Source organism: Urocitellus parryii, chromosome 1 (genome assembly GCF_045843805.1).
Source record: "Urocitellus parryii isolate mUroPar1 chromosome 1, mUroPar1.hap1, whole genome shotgun sequence".
Taxonomy (NCBI): Eukaryota; Metazoa; Chordata; class Mammalia; order Rodentia; family Sciuridae; genus Urocitellus; species Urocitellus parryii.
This window is the reverse complement of record NC_135531.1, coordinates 277,446,747-277,470,264: the sequence shown is the minus strand read 5'-3', so window position 1 is coordinate 277,470,264 and position 23,518 is coordinate 277,446,747. Positions and strand designations below refer to the sequence as shown.

The 23,518-nt window shown below is 40.3% G+C and overlaps 1 protein-coding gene across 5 annotated transcripts in view; it reads right to left on the bottom strand.

The window, feature by feature from the left end:
* Window positions 1-4,564: 4,564 nt before the first annotated feature.
* The window catches only part of Gigyf2 (GRB10 interacting GYF protein 2), a 129,591-nt gene continuing 110,637 nt past the window's right edge, over window positions 4,565-23,518 (bottom strand). For all 5 annotated transcript variants that reach the window (XM_077791134.1, XM_077791131.1, XM_077791141.1 and 2 more), the window contains 8 exons: window positions 22,067-22,303; window positions 17,719-17,841; window positions 14,551-14,769; window positions 14,225-14,430; window positions 12,958-13,112; window positions 11,269-11,516; window positions 9,312-9,459; window positions 4,565-5,434 (listed from right to left, as the gene is read on the bottom strand). In XM_077791134.1, the coding sequence (XP_077647260.1) occupies window positions 5,367-5,434; window positions 9,312-9,459; window positions 11,269-11,516; window positions 12,958-13,112; window positions 14,225-14,430; window positions 14,551-14,769; window positions 17,719-17,841; window positions 22,067-22,303 (1,404 nt within the window). In that variant the 3' untranslated portion in view covers window positions 4,565-5,366. The remainder of the gene's footprint in view (window positions 5,435-9,311; window positions 9,460-11,268; window positions 11,517-12,957; window positions 13,113-14,224; window positions 14,431-14,550; window positions 14,770-17,718; window positions 17,842-22,066; window positions 22,304-23,518) is intronic.

Here is a 23,518-nt window from a genome sequence, read left to right as displayed (position 1 = left end):
TACTGAAAGAAAGCTGCTCAAAAGTAGGTGATGGGACCAACATTCAAATCTGACCTTGGATTGCAAGGCCCCCATTCCCAAACCACTCCCAGGTTAACGCTACAGAGTACTTACCCACCAAATTCCAGATTCTATGTAGAATTGGAAACTACACAGCCCAGCTATTACTTGGAATATGTTCTGACTCCCTGGCTCTGCACAAAACAGAAACCAGAGCTGATTCTGAATCCTTCTGCCAGAAAGGCTAAAGTCCTCGGTCCACAGGCTGACTTGGGGTAGCACCTGGATTCTTTTCCTTGATCAACATACATAAACTCACTACTCCATGTTTCCCGTTTTAAAATAGAGAATGGAAGAGATGACTGTGGTAGAGACTGCCAACTACCAACACATCTATTCTCCAATTCTTAGTGACAGAATCCTATGGTGTTTCGGACAGCTAAGCACTCAAACTCCCCAATTTCCAGTCTTTTTTGCAACTAATTATAGTTATGTATTTACATTCTGACTGGTTTAAGACTTCCAACATTGAGAAGAGCTCCCAAACAAGCTCCTTTAAAGATGCTAAGCAGACAAAAGCAATGCTAAGCATCAAAAAGCAATCTCCTTTTCCTGCCTGGAATATAGTCATGAATGTTGGTACTCTAGCAGTCACCTTACACCACGAGTGACTTTATAGGATGGTGAAACAGAAAGAACTCAGGTCCCTGAACCATCATATGAGCCTTGGACCAATAACCTCTGATTCCACTTGAGAAATAAACCAACTCAAGTCACTGCAACCTGATGTCTTCTGTTATACACAACCAAGCCAATATTGGCCCACTGAACATTTTCAGGACCACTTATGGTGCTCATATAGAGCATAAAGCATCTGTTGACCACTGACCACTCCTGCATTGGGAGGAAAAACAAAGGAAAAAAATCTTCCTTAAGAAACCTGTCTCGGGCTGGGGTTGTGGATCAGCGATAGAAACGCTCGTCTAGCACACGTGAGGCCCTGGGTTCGATCCTCAGCACCACGTAAAAATAAAGAAAATAAAGGTACTGGGTTCCAACTACAACTAAAAAGTTAATATTTTTTAAAAAAGAAAAAAAAATCATGTCTCTGCTTCCTAAGTTCAGGTGCATTGAGTCAAGTGTCAAAGCCATTATTAATTCTGTTCCCATGCCGTCACCACTTTATAGCAATGGTGAGGGAGGAGACTACGACAGCTTACTGGCCAGAGCAGTACTGAGGAGCTCCCCTCTCTTCCTTCCCAGCACCCATGCACTGTTTTTTCCACTGGGTGAAGCATAGTTATGGTTGATACTTCAGTTGTAAAACACTCCCACTTCTGGCTGAAATTTTCCTCTTGGAGGCTTTGGGCTCCCAGTCCAGAACTAGCAAAAGCAGAAGCCGTACACGGCCATCATTCTCAGGGAATCTAACATCTGTAAAATGAGCATTGCATATCTGGCTACTCCAGGGTTCCCAGATACCCTAAGGTCCCAGCAAGCACCACAGCTTCCTCTCCAGGAACAGCCTAAACTCAAGCAGGACCAAAGGCATCTTCAGAGATGGGCCTTGTTGTCAGTCTAATTACCCAGGTGGGATGTGCTCTGTTGTACCTGGTTTAACTTGCAGGTCAGCCGCTCTTCTGCCAAAGCTCTATCTCACACCCTGGAAGTATCATGTAGAAATGTTTTTTTTTTTTTCCCCAAAGATCACTTCTGTTTCATTGATCACATTATTATCTTTATTAAAATGCAGACAGAGGCATTTTCTATAAAGTGGCCAATTCTGTCACCAGGCCAATTTTAAAACAGGGTGTAATATACATCCTATATATAAAATAGAGCATGTATGTGTGTATATATATATATATATATATATATATATATATATATATATATATATATATATATGTAAATAAAATGGATGCCCTAAAGATTATTTAAATTGAGACCAGAATTATCAGATCCATCCTGAAATAAACAAAACCAAACCACTTTAAATCAATGAAATAAAGTGCTTGATGCAGATGGCTGAGCTCATTTTACTCAATCACCTTCCCTGAAGGGCTGCAATAATCTCTCCCACCCCCACCACTTCCACCAAGGATGATATAAGAGTGCTGTGCTCCACCCTCCCACCCTGAGAATCTGAATACAGCATCACAGCAGCAATTACGTTGCTCTAGAGCATAAGTTAGAAAAAGGTATTGTACTACTGCTTCCACCTGGTTCTTTGGGGGATGTCCACAAGTTGGTGCCACCTAAAGAAGACGGATAGACTTCCAGACCCACAGGTGGGCTGCCTTGGAGAGCCCACCTCATTAATCAAGCCTTTTTTATAAAAACAGTCCCAGCTGACATCTGACCACAATCACAGGAGACCCTGCAAGGAACCACCCAGACGAGTCCTTCCCTAATTCCTCACCACAAAATCACCAACAAAATGAGGTTGTTGTCAGCCAATTTGGAGGCCATTTGCTATGCAGCAATGGTGACTAGAACACCAACTATCTTTGAGGTAAGTCTCTGTAATCAAACGGGACATTTTTTAAATCTCAAGAGTTTAAAAAACGATAGTGTACAAACAAACGCAGCTGGTCCTCAGTATCTGCAGGTTCTGTACTCTTGGAGCCAGCCACCATTGACTGGAAATGTAGGGACTGTCTCTGTACTGAGTACGTGCACACCTTTCTCAGATCATTAGTCTCTAAACTGCATATGGTGTAACAACTTACAGTGCATTTACTCTGTGTTAGGCCTTACCAGCAATCTAGAGAGAATACAAAGTAACCATAAGGATGTGCATACTTTAGGAAGGCAAGGTTCTGTCTGTAGAGTCCTGGAACCCATCAATTCCCTGAGGATACCAAGGGACAATTTTACTTTAAAACTTGGGAAGGGACTAGGGGTGTAGTGCAGTGGCAGAGTGCATGCGTAACTCACACTAGGTCCTGGGTTCCATCCCCAGAATACCTCCCTCTCCTAGCAAAAACAACAACAAACAACAACAACAAAAGCTGAAGAGTGAAGGGAAAACCCCTGAAGAGTGGTGGCTGCAAGCAAAGGAGAATATGAAGGGTAGAGCTGAGACAGAAACATGCTTGAGAAGACTGGTTTCTTTCCACTGAGTAGGAAAGTCCTCAGACAGAAGCAAATCTCCTGATTAGGCAAATGGAATGTTCCATGACTAAAATTGACTTTTGTTCTGCTCATCTGCCCACTCCACTTCCAATTTTTTAAAAGCTTATTTTTATTTTCCCCAAATAAGCAGCAGAGTCTGCTTTAGAAAATGTGGCTGACTCTGAGGCACATTCAGAGGGTGTGTGTCTGTGGTTTCAGGGCGGAGCAGATCCGCAGGGAGGCAGAAAGGGAGAGTCAGAGGAGGAAAGCCACTGATCAAACTCTCCCATGTTTACCTTGACCTCTACCTTCTCCAATACAGACCCGGCCAGTGCCCCATAGCCTGGCAGGGAGAACCACCTCCAAGTCTTAGGAGGTCACCGTGGCCTGGAGCTGTTCCATGCTGCCAAGGGGAATGATCCAGTGCAAAACTCAGCCTCCACAAGGAGGGGCACGAGAGGTGCACTCAGAGAGAACCAACCACGTTTTATTTAAGTTCTTTTTTATTTTCCTCCACACTGGCAAAAGTTCCGAGGGAGCTTAAAGTTTTGTAAACATTTTAACTATCCCTCTTCCCCACCCCCCACTTTTGAATTTACAAAGCAAAGGAGAGTAGGAGTTCCAATTTTAACGGATCCCCATCTCCTCATGCTATTTGATCCAAAAACTATATACAAGTTTGTAGCAGTCTCTGTATAGTTATTATACATGTTTAGGAGGGAGGGAGGCAAGAGAGGATAGGGAGAATGGTAATCCAAAATAATAAAAATAGAAACCAAATATAATCCTCCAAAACCAAACTGCTCTCAGAGCAACTCCAGCTTTCTCCAGGCGCAGATGACAGAAAGGAAAGGTCCTCCACCTGGCAGCCGACCCACCACAGCACCTCTCACACAGGCACAGCCGGCACATGGCTCCCTCCAAGGTGTGACTGGCCATTCTGGGTGATGTTCTGTGGGGTGTGGTGGCAGCAGGAAGAGGGCTTGTTTATAAACAGCGCTGAGTACAGTTCTACTTGAAGTGACAGGGTGCGAGGAGGCCAGCACCAGAAGCCAGAGCAGGCTTCTCCACCCCATTCTCGCCCACCCCTCCATCCCACTGCTTCCTCCTGTGTAGTGGTTTCCATGGATGAAGGTCTTACAGATGGTCAGGTTTTGTATGTTCTCTTTGCAGAAAAGGCAAGCAACTTGCCATCCCAGAATCTTTAAACAAAACCTGTTCAGGGCCACAGCAAGACACACACGCAATGCTCTGAGGAACCAGATGAAATTCCGGGCTTTTATCGGAAGCAAAAGTTTATCCCTACCCAAAATGAAATTATACAAATTCATACATATGGTATAGATCCTAGCTGCCTCTTAAACGAGACAAATTTTCAGCAGAAGGGCCCAAAACAAACTGGTCCTAGTCCTCTGAAGTAAAAATATTTATGGGGGGAAAAAATCAGTTGTTTTTTTTTTTTTTTTTTTAAGAAAGAAAAATTAAGAATAAGTCCCTCTCCCAGGCCACAGGATTTCCTTTGTCCAATCTGGGTGGAGTATGCCAGGGGAGAAGTCAGCTTGCTCAGAAGTCACTATCTAATGAAGAAAAACATGAATCCTTTCTCCGAAAGGATGTTCAGAAAGAACGGGCAAGGGGTGTGCAACATCAAACCAATCAACCCAAACTCCACCCACTCTGGGCCTCTGTGATGCAATCCGAAGTTAGCAGTGGCAATGCAACCTCCAGACTGGGAGAGCTCTGGCTGTCTCTGCAGACACTTGAGTCACAGTTCATGGGGTGTTTTGTTGCTGGCCAATGTCTGTTAACCATTAACTCTCTTCATGATTGCACCAGTTAGACCTTTTGCCCTTATGGGGGGAAAGAAGAAAAAACAAAACAGAAGGGAAAAAGTGACAAGAGAAGTAAGCTGCCCTTGGCAGATCCCAACATACTATACTCTCTGGGAGGCAGTAGATGAAATCACGGCACAGTGAAAATGTGCTGCCAAGATCAGCCTTGCTGGGGAGCAATCCCACCTGTCAACCCCGACACAGGGTCTGGTCCACTTGTGTACAGTCTGAGATGCTCACCAACAAAAACGGTTTAAGGAATCTTGGACACAAGGGGCTAGAAGAAAAAGCCTGAGATGATCGGTTCTGTGATTTGTTGCAGAGTGATATAGAGTAAATGATGAGTACGTGTTGTGTCCAAAAGTGGAGAATCCATGGTCGGCAGAGAGGAGAGGGAAGTGAGTGCCTGGCAGGTGCTCAGTAGTCATCCAGAGTCTCAATTTCACCCATGTTGAGTCGTTCTGATGATGCATTGACTGAAAATCCTGAGGAAAAAATATTGGCTATGAGTGACCACACCTAGACAACCAAGTGGCTCAAACTCTACGCAATGGGCTGGAATATAAGTTTGTTTCTGAACATACTACCTACATGGGTAGAAAAGGGAAACATAAGTAGACTTACAAAGGAAAGGATTTCAGTTAACCACATCTGATAAACCTAAACGAAATCTGACTTAGGAAAAAAGCAGCACTCATATGCACGCAGGCTATAAGCAGTGCTCATCAACACCACTGACTTGAAAATCTAACGCCAGAAGTTGCATGTAATTTTTACAAAATCTACAGCCAAAGGTTGATAAAGATGATCATGAACAGGGCTTCTTTGGAGTTAGCAAGTCCTAGCAAGCTTTCCAGTCCTCTGCCCTGCATAAATCCCATAAATGTCTCAGTTGCTGTTTGAAAACCAAAAGCAAACAGGCGATGCCCTCCATTCCAAAAGAAAAATCTGCCCCAGAATCAAAGTAACAGCTCATTTCATAAACTGTTTGGTCTATGTTCTGTTTGGCAGGTGTGTGCTGGTATTAGGTAGGTTTTTCACGTCCTCTTTTTTGTTCTTCAATGTTCACACATTTGAAATGTTCCAATAACAAACAAAAATACCTTACATAATAAAACAGCTTAGTTAACTGACTAAATTATCATTTGAAAATATAAGCTTGCCTGTCTACTAACCAAGGAAGCTATGGTCCCAAGCTGCTGACAAGGCTTGACACAGGGAGAGGCTAGAACTCCAAACCTACCCTGAGAGTCCCCATCTACTGTGGACCTGTGTGTGACCTGCAAGATCTTCTTTCCCTTGAAAGTAGTCAAAGGTCAGTGTTCACATTTTTACAAGAACGTAAAGACCAAACAATGTTCAACATGAGCTGTTATTCTATGATTTTGAGGCAGGCTCTTCTTCAATTTCAAATTTATCTCAAGAATACATGAAATGTGATAGAAGACAATAATACGTTACATCAATACAGGAGAAATGTAATTATAAAAAATAAACCAAATTTATTTTAATTACACAGACAGGAAGGGAAAAGTCTATTGCAAAATATAAAAAGCTGATTATCTGATGCTATGTGTTGATTACTAAGCTAGGATTAGCAGACATGATCTTGTTTAATTGTCAAAAACCAAAACAATAAAAAATACAACGGGTAAGGTGTACTCACCCTCCACATGACAGAAGGAAAAGCTCGGGGAACACCAGAGGCAAGGCAACACAAATGAGGCTTACCTCAACAGACCTGGCTCTACCTTGTTAGGTTCAGCTCAGACTCACTCACATGATTTCTTTAAGGCTTGTGAGGCTATTCTCATAGGAAAGCCCGATGTGTGTATTAAAATCCAAGTGCAAGCTGCTGAGAACTCTAAGAACTAGTGTGTGGCTGGAGTACAACAGAGGACACAGAGGATTAAAACAAGGTAGGGCTCCCTCTGCTGGCTGCTCCTTCAATGGGTACTTACAGATCAAATTAGAACACTTTTCCCCATTTTGTGTGTGAGAAAGTTGTGAAGAGTAGTTACTATGTTTTCTCAAAAAGTAAATCTATAAGGAATATATAAATTAAGAAGTAACAAATGGAAATGAGAGGCATGGGGCAGAGATTAGCAATTATCAGAGAAATTTCCAAAAGGAGCTTAGCTGAACAGTGAATTTTATGGAATTGTCTACGTGAAAGGTCATCCAAGTGAGTTTTCTCAAAACTGTTCAACTTGGGCTTGCCTTGCATGTGTGGGACACTGGGTTTGATCCTCAGAACCACATAAATAAAATAAAGGTATTGTGTCCATCTGCAACTAAAAAAGAATTAAACAAAAGACTGTTCAAATCTTATTTATCATTTGTCTGCTTTTCTTTCCCTTTGAGATTTACAAAGTTCTTAAACTTCACTCTAGGGGACCTATCCATCTCCCACTCACTTGTAGGTGAATCTTTAACTCTTCCTTTCCCAAGTCTGCAGCAGAGGATGGAATACAATGGAATACTTAATCCAAAGAGCCAGACCTCACTTGCAGAGGAACCTTTTGATCTCTGACAGCTTCTCTCAAGTCCCAAAACTAAATTGCAAGGTCCTTAGAACCCACAGTTAGAAACCTGTCCAAACTAAATCAAATATTGCAACATCTTTACCATTAACTTTCTTTCTTTCTTCTTTTTTTTTTTTTTTAAGAGAGAGAATTTTTAATATTTATTTTTTAGTTCTCGGCGGACACAACATCTTTGTTGGTATGTGGTGCTGAGGATCGAACCCGGGTCGCACGCATGCCAGGCGAGCGCGCTACCGCTTGAGCCACATCCCCAGCCCTACCATTAACTTTCAAGAAAGGTATGACAGGCAGAAGAAAACAGAGTTTCACCAGATCTCAAAGTTCTCAAACCCAGCTTTGAGTCACTAATCCCAAAAGGCAATCCATAAGTCAGGAGTCTCTCACTGGCATGTTGTTTCCCTCAAGGCAGGCATCCTCTAGAGGCAAGTGAGGATCTTCCCCAGGGCAGAGGAAGATCACACCTGCCTCTTTGCCAGATACAGGCATTTCCCACTAAGCCCCTAATACTTCACCCTTCTCATGTGCCTGCTCCGTTCCCAGTGCTCAACACATTTCAACAACTGGCAACACCACCCATCTTGCTCCCAAAAGCCAGAGTACTTGCCCACTCTCTCTGTCCAACTGATTCAATGCTCTTAATTTCTGAAATCCAACTAACTCTTCCCAACTCCACTACCAAGACCCTACTCCAGGTCATCATTATCTTTAACAATCTATGCTGCAGCCTGTTAACTAGTTGGTCTTCGGACAGGGCCAACATTGCAGACTGCCATCTCTGCCAACAGACTCGCTCCATCACAGACAACATGGTTTTCTAACAGCCTATTTACACTGACAAATAAATAATGAAAAGAAAATAATTTTAGTTTCATAGTTGTTTGGCTAATTTACAAAACATAGGCAGCTTAGAATGCCTGCTTTTCCTGAAACATCATTCTCATCTTTCCTGCTGGTCTTCCAAAGTCCCAATTCAGAAGTCATCTTTTTCAGGAAGTTGCCTCAAATGAGGACAGCCACACTAGTCCTTAATGTTGGACAAGAATAGCTGCATGTAACAAAGAAAAGTAGAAAGCAAACAGGCCTGCACTGCAACCACAGCACCACCACTGAGAGCTGTGACACTGGGAAACGTCCTAAATTTTCTGGGTCTTGGTCTGCCCAGTAGAACTGAGATATCATCTTACAATGAAGAATCATTCTGAGAGTTTTAAGATACAGGTAAGAAATATTTGTTCTTTGAACACCTGATCAGACTTATGGTCTGCTTCCAACAAAATAAACATAAATCAGAATTAAAGTTTCTAATTATTTTTGCTGTTTTCCATTATTATTTTCCAACTAACCTGAAAGGCCCTCCAGTGAAATCCTTATACCAAACATGAAACAAGGCTTTGAAGTTAAAAGTACCATTTAATTTTCTTACTCCAACAGCACATGTATCACAGCTCCTTATACTAAATACTGGCTACCTATTTTGAATTAGTTAAAAAATTAATCTTGCTGGGCACAGTGGCACACGCCTATAATCCCAGTGACTTTGGAGGCTCCAGCAGGAGATCACAAGTTCAAGGTCAGCCTCAGCAACCTAGACTATCTCTAAATAATATAAAATAAGAGCTGGGGTTATAGCTCAGTGGTTCAGCACTCCTGAGTTTAATCCCCAGTACCCCCACCAAATGTGTGTGTGTGTGTATAATATAATATATATATATATAAATAAAAATCTTTACCAAAAAACAACACAAAGACTCCCACTTGATCACTGTTATCGTCTAGACTCCTCACAGCTCAGCTAGGACTCTGGGCCTGTGCTCACCTAATAAACTGGGATCTGCTCGGACCATCTTCTGTTTTTTCTTCTTCTTGCCACTTTGCACAGCCTCAAAATTGGATTGTTGATTGTTGCTTTGATTGGTCTGAAATACTGAATGGAGTGTACTGTGGTTCATTCCCCATACAGAGTCCTGTGAAATGAGACAGCATAACTGAGATTACACAGTAGATGTAGAAGTGGCTGCCCTAACAGAAAACTGGTATGCCTTTACCTTATCAAGTGTGAGTTTCAAAACAAAAGGCATATCAAGGTTCTGGCACTACTGAGACTAAGAGCAGGCCACTGAGCCAACAGTTCCCTCATTTGCATTCTGATACTCCACAAAGCATTTCCTGCAAACACCAGGTCTTCCCCCTGCTGTGCTAGCATGGCTGTCACAAGTTCTCCAGCATACATGGTCTGTACCATCCATAGGAAATCAAATACACAACAAATAATCATTAACAGGAATGCACTGTGGCAACTATACCCTTCACCTACCCAAAGCAGATTTTCCCAGGTCAGAGGACAGGCCAAAAACCAAATGGCAGCACATTACCAAAAAAGGTTAAAAGTCTTGTACATCAATCCTATCAGCAATCCCTGGAGGGATCCGGCTCCATATCAACTGGTTAGACTGATAATCTATTAGCCCTTTGCACTTGCTGGGCTTCCACATTCTGGTCTAAACCCTGGTAGTCACTTTACAGACCCAGGTATCTTCTGCACTGCATCCTGATGCCTTCTCTCCAGAAGCTATAAAATACCTTTTCTAGGGTTGGTCCAGGACTGACAACTTACACTTCTTCATTCACCCACTATCTACCTATGCAGCTTGAACTCTAAATGCCTTGCCTATCACTGTATCTTCTACACTTCCAGATGTGACCTATAACAAGTATCTATCATCTTTAGTAAAACAACTATGGGATTTAAGAATATTAATATTTTTAAGCCTCTCTGTGAGCCTTACAAATTTGTCTTTCAGAAAATGTACAATTGATCCTCAAAGATTTCCTATTTATGAATCCACTCGCTTGCTAAAATTTGTTTGTAATTTTAAAATCAATACTTGAAGTATTATGGTTACTCAGGACAAGCACATGTGCAGAGCACATTTGGGACCCTCAATGCAAGCATTCCCAGTTGAAGTGAGACAGGGAAACATCTGCTTTCCTCATTTCCTATAAGTAGGTATCTTTATTTAATACTATGTTATTCACATTTTTTGCACCTTTTGTTAGCAATTTCATTGTTTAAAATGTCCCAAGTATAATGCTTAAGTGGTATTTAGTGTTCCTGGCTATGCTACACCTTCTTGGAAAAACATGTGCTAGATAACCTTTGCTACAGGAATGACTTACAGTGTTACTGGCAGAGTTCAATGTTAACAAGTCAACATATATTAAATAAGGCATCTTTAAAGAGAAACACATATTAAACCAGAGTATATATTGATTAGCTGATGAAAATAATGTGACCAGAGGCTCATAGGAACTTAACCCTGTATATTCTTCAGGAGCAATGATTCAGCATTCATGGGAACTTTATGCAACAAAACTACTGTGAGGAAGGATTCTTCGTGCCATTTACAACCCCATCAACAATATAGGTCATACCTGGCATGTCACAGTGTTGCCAATTCTGGGCCACAGGGCTCACATAAAGTAAAACAAGACAAAAACACAAATTTATGGGTCTGTGACATGTTGAAATTTGCAGGTTAAGACACGTATAAGAATCAAGAAAAAAAATGGGGCTGGGATGCCTAGTATAGAATAATGGCTGTATTTGCAAGCAGGGAAATTTGCAAAAGTTTCTAGACATGTAATTTGAAAACACGAAATCTACATACTTTAAAATTACTAGATGTACAAAAACGGAATCTTTGTCTTTATTTTCATTTCTCTGTTTACTCAACATTCAAAGGCTTCAATACTTGATACACTAGATGTTATACCTGTGGTGGCGGCGGCGGTGGCTGCTGCTGCTGTTGCTGTTGCTGCTGCTGCTGCTGCTGTTGTTGTTGTTGCTGCTGCTGCTGCTGTTGTTGCTGACGCTGCTGGTTGACTTTTTGTTTGGCACGGCGCTCAAGGAACTGCTTGGCAAACTCCTTGGCCTCAGAAGTATCTCCTAAGTAGGCCCTGATATAATCATGGACCTCATAGGGAGATTCTACTTCTTTCAGGAAAGAAACAAATGTGGGAACTGCAATATGGGAAGGGAGAAGAGAGTAACAATGAAATAATTATATATCACATAGGAAAAAAACAGTTTCAGATTTTAATATATCGCCACATCTAAAACAGATGTTAAAGATAGAAACTTTAAAGGTATGCAGCTATTGGGTTAAATATTCTTTAACCTTTAAATTTGTTTTTTGAAATGAAAAACACACTATCATCACTATTAAAAAAATTATATGAAATAGCACAGCCTCGAAGACATGTTGTATGTACTCATTTTCACTAAGTGCTATGGTTGCGATAGTTACTTGTCCAGTACTCAAGTATTTGGGGATTTTTTCAATCAATATTATTAAAAGCTAAGATGTGTGCCAGGCACTACAACAAATACTAAAGATAACCTATATTCTCCTGGAAATTAGATATGTTTAGAGAGAAATCAAATGGAAACTGCAAATAGTATGGTACTGGAGAAAAAGCACAAGTACCAGTGTTAAACAGATATGAGTTTAAAACCTGACTCTGAAATCTGCTGGCTGTGTGACCTTGATGAGTTACTTAACCATTCTGAGCCTCTGTTTCCTAATTTATAAAATGGGGAAAATACCACCTACCTTGTAGAGGTATCTTTAAAAATTACAACAAAAATTGAAAGACTGAGAAAACATTTTATATGTAGATAGTGCCTAGCACATGGTAGGTGCTTAATGGATGGTAGCCATTATTATTTAAGACTGTTTTCTCTGTGGACTTCCAGACAATCAGATATTGCTATAATGTTGCAGAGGAATCCTTCAATTTCTTCACTGCTATCTTGGCTTCAGATCAGCTATCAGAGTGGACTAGTTAGTTTAACCTGTTCTATCATTATGGGAATCCCTCCTTCCACACACTCATCCATCTACTTTCAACACTTAGAGGAGGGACTTAAACCTATCTAAGACAGAGTTCTCGAAACAGCTGACTATCAACAAATTTTTCTTCAATGGTGCTGAAAACTTTTCACTTCCATACATAGTTGTATACCACACAAAATAAGTCTCCTTGCTCTATCACCATCCCCACCCCCTCCCCAAAGGTTGGAAGGGAATGATGTCACATCACCTCACTCCTGTTGCCCAGGCTGACCTTGGTCACCACGTGAGTTACCTTCTCTTGGATTGATACAGCTGGCAAATTTCCTCTTGAAATGATTATGACCTCTGTCTTGTACATCAATAAGAGAGCCTCGGATGGCAGCTATTTTTTGATAATCACCCATAACCTATCTGAGCTTAGTATTTCAGGACTCTTTGAATAAGCAATAAATGATAACTATCAAAGAGTTAATATTTTATGGCAGGTAAAAACTGACTTCCTCAGATTTCATCTCCTAAATTCTGGCCCTCTGTTCCAATCTGCCAACCTGTTTGTGGGTCCTGCTCTGTCATTCCACATGCTGGGATTCCCTCCCCAATTCTTACCATCCAAGTTATTTGCCGTATTAAGGGCATGAAGCATCTGTTCACACCACTGGGTAAATCCATCTTGGGCTTTATTTACTCCCTGAAAGAGCTTCAGCAACTTTTCTTCTTCTTCTACTTTCTTATTCTGCCGGTTAGACACACCTACAGATTTACTAAAGCAAAACAATAGGGCGATATTATATTCCCAGAAACTGTTACTATATAATTATACTACAATTATCATAAATATATTGTCTTGGCAATATGGGATGGCTGTCCAGTAATCCAATTCTTGGCTTCAAAAACTATTTGGATTGGATACCCTCTTAAAATCTAGCCTCAGCTAATGTATCCTAGTTTTTAAATATAAGGCTTCTATTTAGAGAAAATGATAAAATTCTTCCTTTGTGTCCTTAAGTAAGTTATTTAATTTTACTAAGCCTCAGTTTCCTCATCTGTAAAATGGTGCTATAGCACAGTGCCTGGCAAAGATGCTCAGTAAACTAACATATACTTATTGTCCTTTCAATAACACAGTAGGCCCTCAGTCAAAAACAATCTGACAACACTACCATTATTAAGTAGTTACTATGTGCCAGGCACTTTACTAACTACTTTGCATGTATTCATTAGATCTTTACAACTATACACATGAAGTTGTTTTTATTATCTTCATTTTACCGATGAGGGAACTGAGGCCCAAAGAGGTTCCCTCTTGCCCAAGGTCACACAGCTAATAAGTGGTAGTGCTGGGATTTGAGTTCATGTAAACACTAAATAACACTGTCTACCGAGGAAAGAAAGATGAAAAGGAAATGTAACTCATTTCCCTTAAAAATAAACAGGTTTAAGGTCACTGCAGAGGTATCTGTAATACTCATTTACAGTCTCAATAACTTAAATATATAAATTTAGAAAAAATGCTAAGATGTCAAAAGTGCTAAGAATACCTTGGATAAATGTTCAAAAATGAAAAAAATATTATACTATTCCTATTATTTATTAAGTGGTTACCACTGACAGACAATGGATTAAGTGCTTAGCAGTAGAACGAGCTTCAAAAAATAAATGTGCTTTTATGAAGAAGAAAGCAATCACCATAATTATGGCTCATTATAATTATAACTCATATTATGAATATATATGATATAGTATATGAATTATAATTCATGTGCTTAGAAATAAAAACTTTCAAACTAACTACTTTTCCCTGTCTCCCAAATACCCCATATTTCCACTGCCTTCACCTCCCAAGGTGCATAGATGTCATCATTTTGAGCCCTACCTGAGACTGGCGTTGTTTTTATTTTTATTTGTTGAATTCCTAGGTCCCACCTCTTTCACTGCATCATCCCAGAATCCCATGTTGGAGTTTTTAGTGTCAGCATTACTCCAGATACTACTGACTAGGTCAGATGCCCACTGGTTAGGAGGACCAGTATTTATAGAGCCCCAAACAGAATTCCCAATGCTGGTGTGCAGGTTGGAATGCTATTAAAGAAAGAAAGAAAAAGGATTATGATTAATAATATTTAAAAGGTAGTCCATGAGAGTCAGAAAAGATAAACTATCACCAGTCCCTGTAAGAAGAGCTTAGGAAAATGAACCCACTGTGTTATTCCGGGCTCTGTTTGGTTGCTGGTGCTGTTGTTGCTGTTGTTGCTGCTGCTGCTGCTTCTGCATCTGCCTGGCCTCTTCCTGCTGGATCTCCAGAAGAGACTTCGTGGTGCCTGCGGGTTTGCTGACATTCCCCCAACCCGAGAGTTTCTGCTGCTGCTGCTGTTGCTGCTGCTGGAGAGCTTTCATCAATTCCCTCTGCTGGCGCCTTTGCTATTGCATAAGAACAGAAGATGGCTCAGGATTCCTGCTCTCAGCTAAGTTACAAACACCCAGCACATGAAACAAAATGGTAATATACAGTGGCTAAAGAACACCAACTTGAAGGGGTTAATTCTTTTGCTGCAAATAAAGGCATAAACTGCTAGAGGTACTAAGAGGAGAAGAAAAGGATCAAGAGCAAATTACTTCTTAAAAATTAGGTAGGCATTTTGATTAAGCATAGAAATGAAATACATGTGTTTACTTCCCAAAGCCACACCAAAATGACAGCATGTATTTGTGCCCTTATGTATATATATAAATCTTTATATATATTTATACATACATGTATTTGCTTTTGCATAAGCTACTAAGGATAGAGACAGAACAGAACAAATTTTAAATGCTAGAAAGTAGACAGCAATAATCAGTGCAACAGACCCAATAAACTGAAACCTAAGTAAAAAGAAGCTCAGAAATGGGCAGATTCATGTATCAAGCTCAGGAACAGGAGGTGCTCAGCATTTTAACCAGAAGTCTGGCTGAAGTCTGTAAACACAAGCAGAAGGACCCCAAACTGCCTCCCCAGCCTTATACAATTGGGCAACTGTCTCTCTCACACCCCAGCATAAAACTAAAAATTTTCAATTTTCTGTTTGAAAAAGCCAAACCAGATTGGCAGATAATTCTATATAGAAGCGGACCCATACAAGAGAATATATCTACAGATACCAATAGTAGAGGCACTCCCCAACTCCCCCAGCAGAACAGCCCAGATACAAACCATTATAGGGAAGCCTACCACAGTGTTGTATACACCAGAAATTCCAATCAATTTTTTAGTATTTAATTTGTAAATATGAATAATAAGCCCAGGATTACTAAACATTTACATAAGCATCTAAGGCAAAAAAAAAAAAAAAAAAAGACCAAAACAAACATACAAAATTTAATGGAAACAAACAAGGGAAAAGAGGAGCTGGCTTTTAAAAAACTACCAGTCATATGCTTGTAAGGCAAATGCCAAAGACCAAACAAAATATACAAAATTCGATGGAAGCAAATAAGACAAGCAAAATAGAAACTGGCTTTTAAAAAGATATCAATAACATCCTAGAAAGATAAGGTGGTATATTCCATAAAACAAAAAGAACCTATAAAAACAAATACTTACAGAAAAAAAATGGTACTAAAGAGAAATTTAAAATAGATATCATACATCAAAAGTTCAATAGAAGGAAAGACAAAATTGAGAAAATACAAAGAAAGAGACTGAACATAGGAGAAATTCAAAATCAGTCTGGGGGTGAGGATGAGGGGGGCAGATGGACAGTTGCATAGCACTGAGAGTTATGCAACTGGGGTCCCAAAGAGGATACCTCCATGGGAAAATAATGAAAAAGCCTCATCCTAATGTTTCTCCATGTGATATATATGAACAGAGTGGCATTTTACGAATTTTGTAGGGTGTAGGAAGAATTAAAGTTCAAAGAAAATTAATGAAATGAAAATACAGATGAAGTAGTTATTAATTTCAGGGAGGCAAAAAAATGAACAGAGAGGAGGAAAAAAGGAAAGAGTAGGGGGAGATGGGCTGAGGGACAGAGGTAGGGGAAGAAAGTGTTTGTTCTATGATTCTTACTCATTCCAACTATTATTTATTATTTATTTTTCATTTAGCAGAAACCAAAGTTACCTGCACAAGTTTTAGCCTTTTAGAGAAAGATGATTCCAGAAAAAAGAGTTCAATCCTCTTTTCTTTTTAAATGAAGGTGGAAGATAATTTTCAAGGTAAAGAAATATTTTAACTCACTGGATAATATCAAGCATACTACATGGTTAACACACATAAACAACTTCTCTCTCTCTCTCCATGACCCTGTATTTCAGTGAATCACACAACCCAAATTAAAAAAATGATAACTTGTACTCTCCAACAAGCTGACTGTTCTGCCTTAAATCACACCCACATAGAGCATGTTCTTCAGTACTCTGCTACTTCATGTCACCTTCCCAGACCACACTACCTAAAAGCAGATGATCTATCACACCACCCCCAATGCTACCCATGACTCCCTCACTCACCCATTCTCTTTCCAGAGTTATTTTTGTCTCTGGCACCTTTGACCCTCCAGCAGGTTTTATGTTTCCTTTAGATAATTTCTATCATCTACCTCTCCTCAACCAGAGGGTATATTCATGAAAGCAGACAATTTTGTCTCTTTTGAACTCAGTGACATGCTAGACTACGAGAGAGTGAATACCCAAGAAGTACATGTTGAGTGAATCACTGAATGAGGCACCTGACAGCGAGGCCTCCTGAATTGCTCATGTTGCCCTCTCTGTCAAGAACTGTTACTCTCCCTATTTTCTACTCTTTGGTATCCTTCATATCCTAATGAACTTCAGGATACCGAATTAAAAGTAGAAATACATTATTTTCAACTTAAGTTTTTCTATGCTAGTTGGAGAGTTCAACCTTTAGAGAAAATTTTTTGCATTCTAAACATCAAATTTACAAAAGGATATTTACAAAAACTCACCCATGATTCTGAACAACCCATACTTTTATTTGAGCTATAGAAAAATACTTACAAAAACTATACTACCTGATCATAGTGTTTTTAGATCCTTAATATCTGCCAAGGTGACATTATAGGCTGAAGTTTTAATAATGAATATACAATTTAGACATATAGCAATTCTGACAGTAACCATTGTCTTCAGAAACTACTAACCCATAATACACTCTAGATCCTCTGGAATATCACTTAGCCAGACTACTCTTACATTAAAAAAAATTTACCTCTTCTCGGGCTGGGTTGTGGCTCAGCGGTAGAGGGTTCGCCTAGCATGTGTGAGTCGCTGGGTTCGACGATCCTCAGCACCACAAAACATTAATAAAATAAAGCATTGTGTCCAACTACAACTAAAAAAAAAAAATCTTAAAAAAAATTTTACCTCTTCTCGAAGCTGCCGTTCTCGTTCTTCTTCAAGTTTTTGGATTTCAGCCAATGACAGTGTGGCCTGGGACTGACAAGCTGTTGTATTAGACTGTTGGCCCCACGTTGAAGAAGAGGGAAGCTAACAAATAAAGGAAGGCAGGAGAGTTTGTGAAGAAATGTGGACAGGAAAAATAAGAAGCAGCAATGCATTACGTACAGCTGGAATATCCAGGATTCCCTCAATTCCACTCACAACATTAATTTCAAAATTCCTTATTCATTTCTTTCTCATACTATTCTTTCAGTTCGCTTCTTTTTGCTTCAGTTTTGTCATTTCCCCAAACTAAGTTTATTTTAACTAAAACACACATATACACTTATAGTTGTTCTGTCATTTTGGGTGGCAATTTTTTTTTTTACATCTGGCACTGACATATACAGCAATATGTAGTCACAAAGAGAAAGGAGTTATCAAAGAATAACTAAATTGGCTTAAGAATTTTTAATCCAAGAAGGTAATGAAGAACATGGTGTGCTACCATCCAGTGAACAGGTTAGGAACAAGATTTCTGAAGGGGATCTGAGGAGACAGCTAATGAAAGATGCAGGTATAGGTCTCCCTTTTTTTCGAGCCCCATCTCCAACCCTATTCTGAATTTTATTTAGAGTCAGGGTCTGAATTGCTTAGTGCTTTACTTTTGCTGAGGCTGGCTTTGAATTCTCGATCCTTCTGCCTCAGCCTCCTGAGCTGCTAGGATTATAGGCATGCACCACTGCACCCAGCTAGTTCTCACTCTTTTATGAATGAAAAAGTCACTGCTACCCAGGCTGTAAATTTGGTCATGAATACTGAACTGTTTTTGATCAATAATTCTACTTTCCTCTATTCTTTAAAGTTACTGACTAGAATGTAATTTAAGCACATGAGTCCTGAAATCCTGAGTTCTCAAATCCTGGTTATTCTAAGAGAATCCCTTGTTCCTCTTGGCCAGAAAATGATACACCTTAATTTGGGGCATCTTATGGGTCTTAAACATAACAACAAATAATTCTAATTAGACTTAGGTATAATAGTTTAAATCATCTTCCATATTGCCAAAGAACAAATGAATGCCTTCAACATTACTGAACATAATCAACCCTTAATATTTTTTACCCAACAGGACAGGCAGTAGGGCATTTCTCTCAATATGTACCTGTGTGGGGCAAGAGAGGGGAAGCTACCAGAGAGAAGCTATCAGAGAAAAGACAGGTGGGAACAATGTAGGCAAAATTGAGCAGAAATGTTTTCTCCATAGGAAATGACATACTTGGAAAGCACTACTCAAAAAACATGTAAGGTGACAGATCTGAAACCTGGCACTGCCACCTGAGGGAACCTATAAAAACAGAGATGTACTAGCTCTACCATGCCCAGATATCAAGCAAGAATATGCAAATGCAACCTGAAAATCTGTATATCTTTAAGATCTGATGCAGCCAATCTCCCAGTAACCACAGATATAGTCTTAAGATCCCAGTGTATATTCATTCTCTCTCTCCCAACTCCCATCTATATGCACACATACATATGCATACACTACATATACTCTCTATTTCACAGATCTGCTCTCCAGGGTAAAGAAGAACAAAAACTTTGTGCACCGCTGGTGGAAATGTAAAAAGGTGAAACCTCTCTGGAAAATAGCCAGCAGTTCCCTCAAGTGTTAAACACAGAGTACTGAATCAACAATTGCATTCCTAGGTTTTATACCCAAGAGAAATGAAAACAGCCACACAAAAGCTTGTACATGAATATTTATAGCAGCATTATCCATGATAACCAAAAGATAGAAAGAGCTCAAATGTCCAAATAAATGAATAGACAGATGCACAGAATGTGGCATTACCCATATGAGAAAATATGTGTCAGCCATAAAAAGGAATGAAGGTTTCTACATGCCACAATATGGGTGAACCTTTAAAATACTATGTGGAATGGAAGAAGCCAGACACAAAAATATCCAGAATAGGCAAATCTCTAGTGGCAGAAAGTAAATTAGAGGTAATTTGGTGTTGAGGCAGTCAGGACATCAAAAGACACAGGGTTTCTGTTGGGAGGAAGGGAAGTGATGAAAACATTTTGAACTCAATTGTTTAACAGTTGCACATATCTGTGAATAGATTAAAAACCACCGAATCATACACCCTAACTTAAATTGATGATATGTGAATAATCTCAATAAAGCCGATTCTTAAGTTCTTTATCTTCTTTCAGTGGAGAGGCAAAACCCAGACACACAAGATCTGGAAATTACCCATGATTTTGTCCCTGACACCCCAAATTCTGATCAGTCACCATGTCATGTGATGCATGTGACTCCGTCATCCTGTTCATGGCTCCTGGAGCCAAAGACATCTGCTACCATCTCTCATGGGAACCCACAGCAAGGGACTCAGCCTCTAAGCATTTGTCCTATTTGGTAAATACAGGGATCAGTATCTAAACTTTGTTAAGAAAACTTTGTGAATATTAAATTATATAACATATGGAAAGTTGCCACTACTGTGCCTGACGCAAAACAAGCACTTAATAATCAGTGACGAGGTCCCTCCTTTCCAAACTCACACCCACCACTGGGCCTTGATCTACCTTTCCTCCCTTATGTCTAACTCCCATTAAGCTTTCCTACAAATGGTGGTGTTTCCAGTGTTCTCCACACCTTTAAATACTAAATCTTTAACAGGGTTGGAAGAGCATGAGGGACCTTGCCCATATTTAACTCACACTTCGTACATACTCTAGTGATAGTAATCTGCTTTTTAAATTTCCCCAAATGTTCCATAGTGTTTCTAAACTCCATGCCTCTGCTCACCCTCTGACCTCTCTCATAAGCTACCCGCCACATACTGCCTGTTTAACTTAGAAAAATTTTCCATCCCTGAAAACTGTTGGGAAGCAATCATTTGCAGGAAGCCTTTCCAAATATCCCAGATGGGTAGTGCTGAGAGCCATAGCCCAGTAGGAATGACACAGGGCATTTTTGGTTGAAAGGTGACGTCAGCAAGCCATTGAGATGATAATGATTATGTTAAGATGTGCATTCAATTGGATATTAGACCCCTGCTGTCTGCCTGGGCCTGCTACTTTGGAGCTCTAGCGGGGATTCCCGGAGAGTTCCCATTGGTTGGGGAAATGCGGTAGGAGGGATTTCCGGTTGGTGTGGTGTGTCCCGGGAGAAGGCCGAGTGCGTGGAGTTCTCGGGAGTTTTTGAAATAAAGTTTGTTCCTGCTTTAGTGGCTCGTGATTTTGTGCCCAGCCAGACTGCGACAGGGCAGTGCTTCTCACATTTTAGCAAGCATCAGAATCATTCTGAGAGTTTGTACAAACACAAGCTCATTGGACTCCACCCCTACCCTAGAGGAGTGCACTCAGTAGGTCTGAGGTATAATGATCAGAGACTGCATGTCCAATGAGTTAGCAGGTGACCACACAATGAGAACTACCATCATAATGCCACCTCTCCCACTATACTCATCACACAATATTCTAAATTCCTCTTTATAAAAGCTTTTATCCTGTGAGCTCTTTTAAGACAGGGAGACTAACTTTATTGCTAACTGCAGACCCAGCATGAAGTTATTTAGAACCTCCAAAAATCTGTTCCTCCTTTCCCAGTTTTTCCAGTTTCATTAATAGTTCCACTACTTTCCCAGTAGCTGAAGGCTTGCTCTCCAGTAGCCACTCAGCTTTTGCCTTTGTCCTTCAGAATCAGAGGGACAGACCTGCTGTTTGCATGCCTCAGGCCAGTCCTCTATCACTGGCCCCTACTATTCACAGCCTCGCCACCACCATCACCCCTCTTTACTGGGCTCCCAGGCTTCACTTTCTTCTTAATTCAAATGATGCTCTGAGTTCTCCTAAAATAATCCTTTGTACACATGAGCTCTTAATCAGACTTTCAATAAATCCCCATAGCCAACTGTATTCAAGCCCTGTGCTCTGGTTCCCATATACATATCCAGATGCTGAGATGCTGACTACTCCTTAAGTCCATGAGAATTCTGAGAGTGACAGCCTTCCCCCTTTTATCTTTGTCTCAGTTTTGCTAAATGGTAATGGAATGGGCATTTCAACAACCATAGAGCCCCCATTAAATTTATGGATCAAACAAATTGTCCACACTTGTATAGCTGCTTACATCCTAGCCCCTTCTGTTCATTCCTCTCATTTATATTCTTACCACTCAAAGTAAACACACTGTATTCTATTTTATCGAGGATGAAAACATTCGATAGTAACAATCAATGGTAAAGAAAACCAGTACCTATGTAACTAAAACCAGTTAGCAAGTGGCCCCTCTCATTACTGTCTTGGCCTTTACCTTCATCTGTGCCAGCTGCTGCTGCTGCTGCTGCTGCTGTAGCCTGCGAAGGGCCTCTTGCTGCTGTTGCCTCTGGCGCATAAGCTCCTTTTGCCGCTGCAGCTCAAGCTCTTTTCTCTTCCGCTCTTCCTCTTCATGCCGGAGTCTGGCTGCCTCCTCTTCCATTCGCAGCCGGTTCTCCTCTAATCGACGCTGGGCTTCTTCTTCTTCCCGGGCCCATTTGGCAGCCTCCTCTTCCTTTCCAGAAGGAAAAATTAAAGAAAAGGGGGGGAAAAAAAAGTATTAATTGTAGGGGAAAAGGTCTGAATCACTTTTGAAAGCTTCTATCGAATAGCTTATAAAAATGACAGCAGAAACCCTGTTTAACATGACCCAAGGCAGAAATGTTTTTTTTGTTTTGCTTTGCAGTACTAGGGACTGAACCAGGCGTGCTCTACCACTAAGCTACACACCTAGCCCTTCTTATTTTTTGAGACAGGGTCTCACTAAGTTGCCCAGGCTGGCCTTGAACCTATAATATTCACGCCTCGGCCTCTGAAATTATAGGCACATGCCACAATCCTTGGCTCAGAAATGAGTTTTCTTTTGAAACAATTTACAGTACCCACAAAGGCCTGGCACACTCAAAAGGAGGCAACTTTAATGAATTATACAACTGTCACTTTGAAAGTATATTGATGAAAGCCCTGATCTCAAAGTGGCTGTCACTAGCTGCAGAAAAGTCTCCTAAAAAGAGTGCTCCGTTTGAGGTTCCAGGGTGTTCAGTGCAAGAAGTACCAAGATCCAGCAAGAATCTTGATTACCGTAAAAACTTCAGCCAATTCTGGAACAAGAACAACTTCTTTTTTATCTCTTTTCTTTTTATACTTGGAGACAGCCTGCATTTATTTATTTATTTATTTATTTATTTATTTATTTATTTATTTATAATGCAGTGCTAAGGATCGAACTCACTGTCTTACCTGTACTATGCAAGTTCTTTGCCACTGAGCTACAGCCCCAGCCCTACAGGAACTTCTTAAGACCACTTAATTCCACCACTAGATCTCATCTCACCCACAGCCACAAAGTTCTTTAAAAACATCTGTCCTTGACCCATTCTTCACCTTTTACTAACTTTTCTCTTACCTAGGCTCATTTTCCTTCTGGTTCCTTTCCTCAAAAACCACTATTCCCTCCAGAACTGTTTAAAAAAAAAGACTCCTTGCCTTTTTTGCAGTCTGTTTGCTGTGCCTACAATGTTCTGTCTCACTCATGGTAACATGTTCTACAAAATTTAGGTCAGATGTCAGCCACTCTAAGGGGATTCTGGAGATGAATTTCACCTCTATCTTTTCATTATGCAAAACTACCCCTCATCTGACTCTACTATTTGCTTCTAGTACAATTGGGGCAGCTTGTTTCTACATTGCCAGTGACCATTTCTTTTAGTCTTCTTCCTTACAAAGTCTC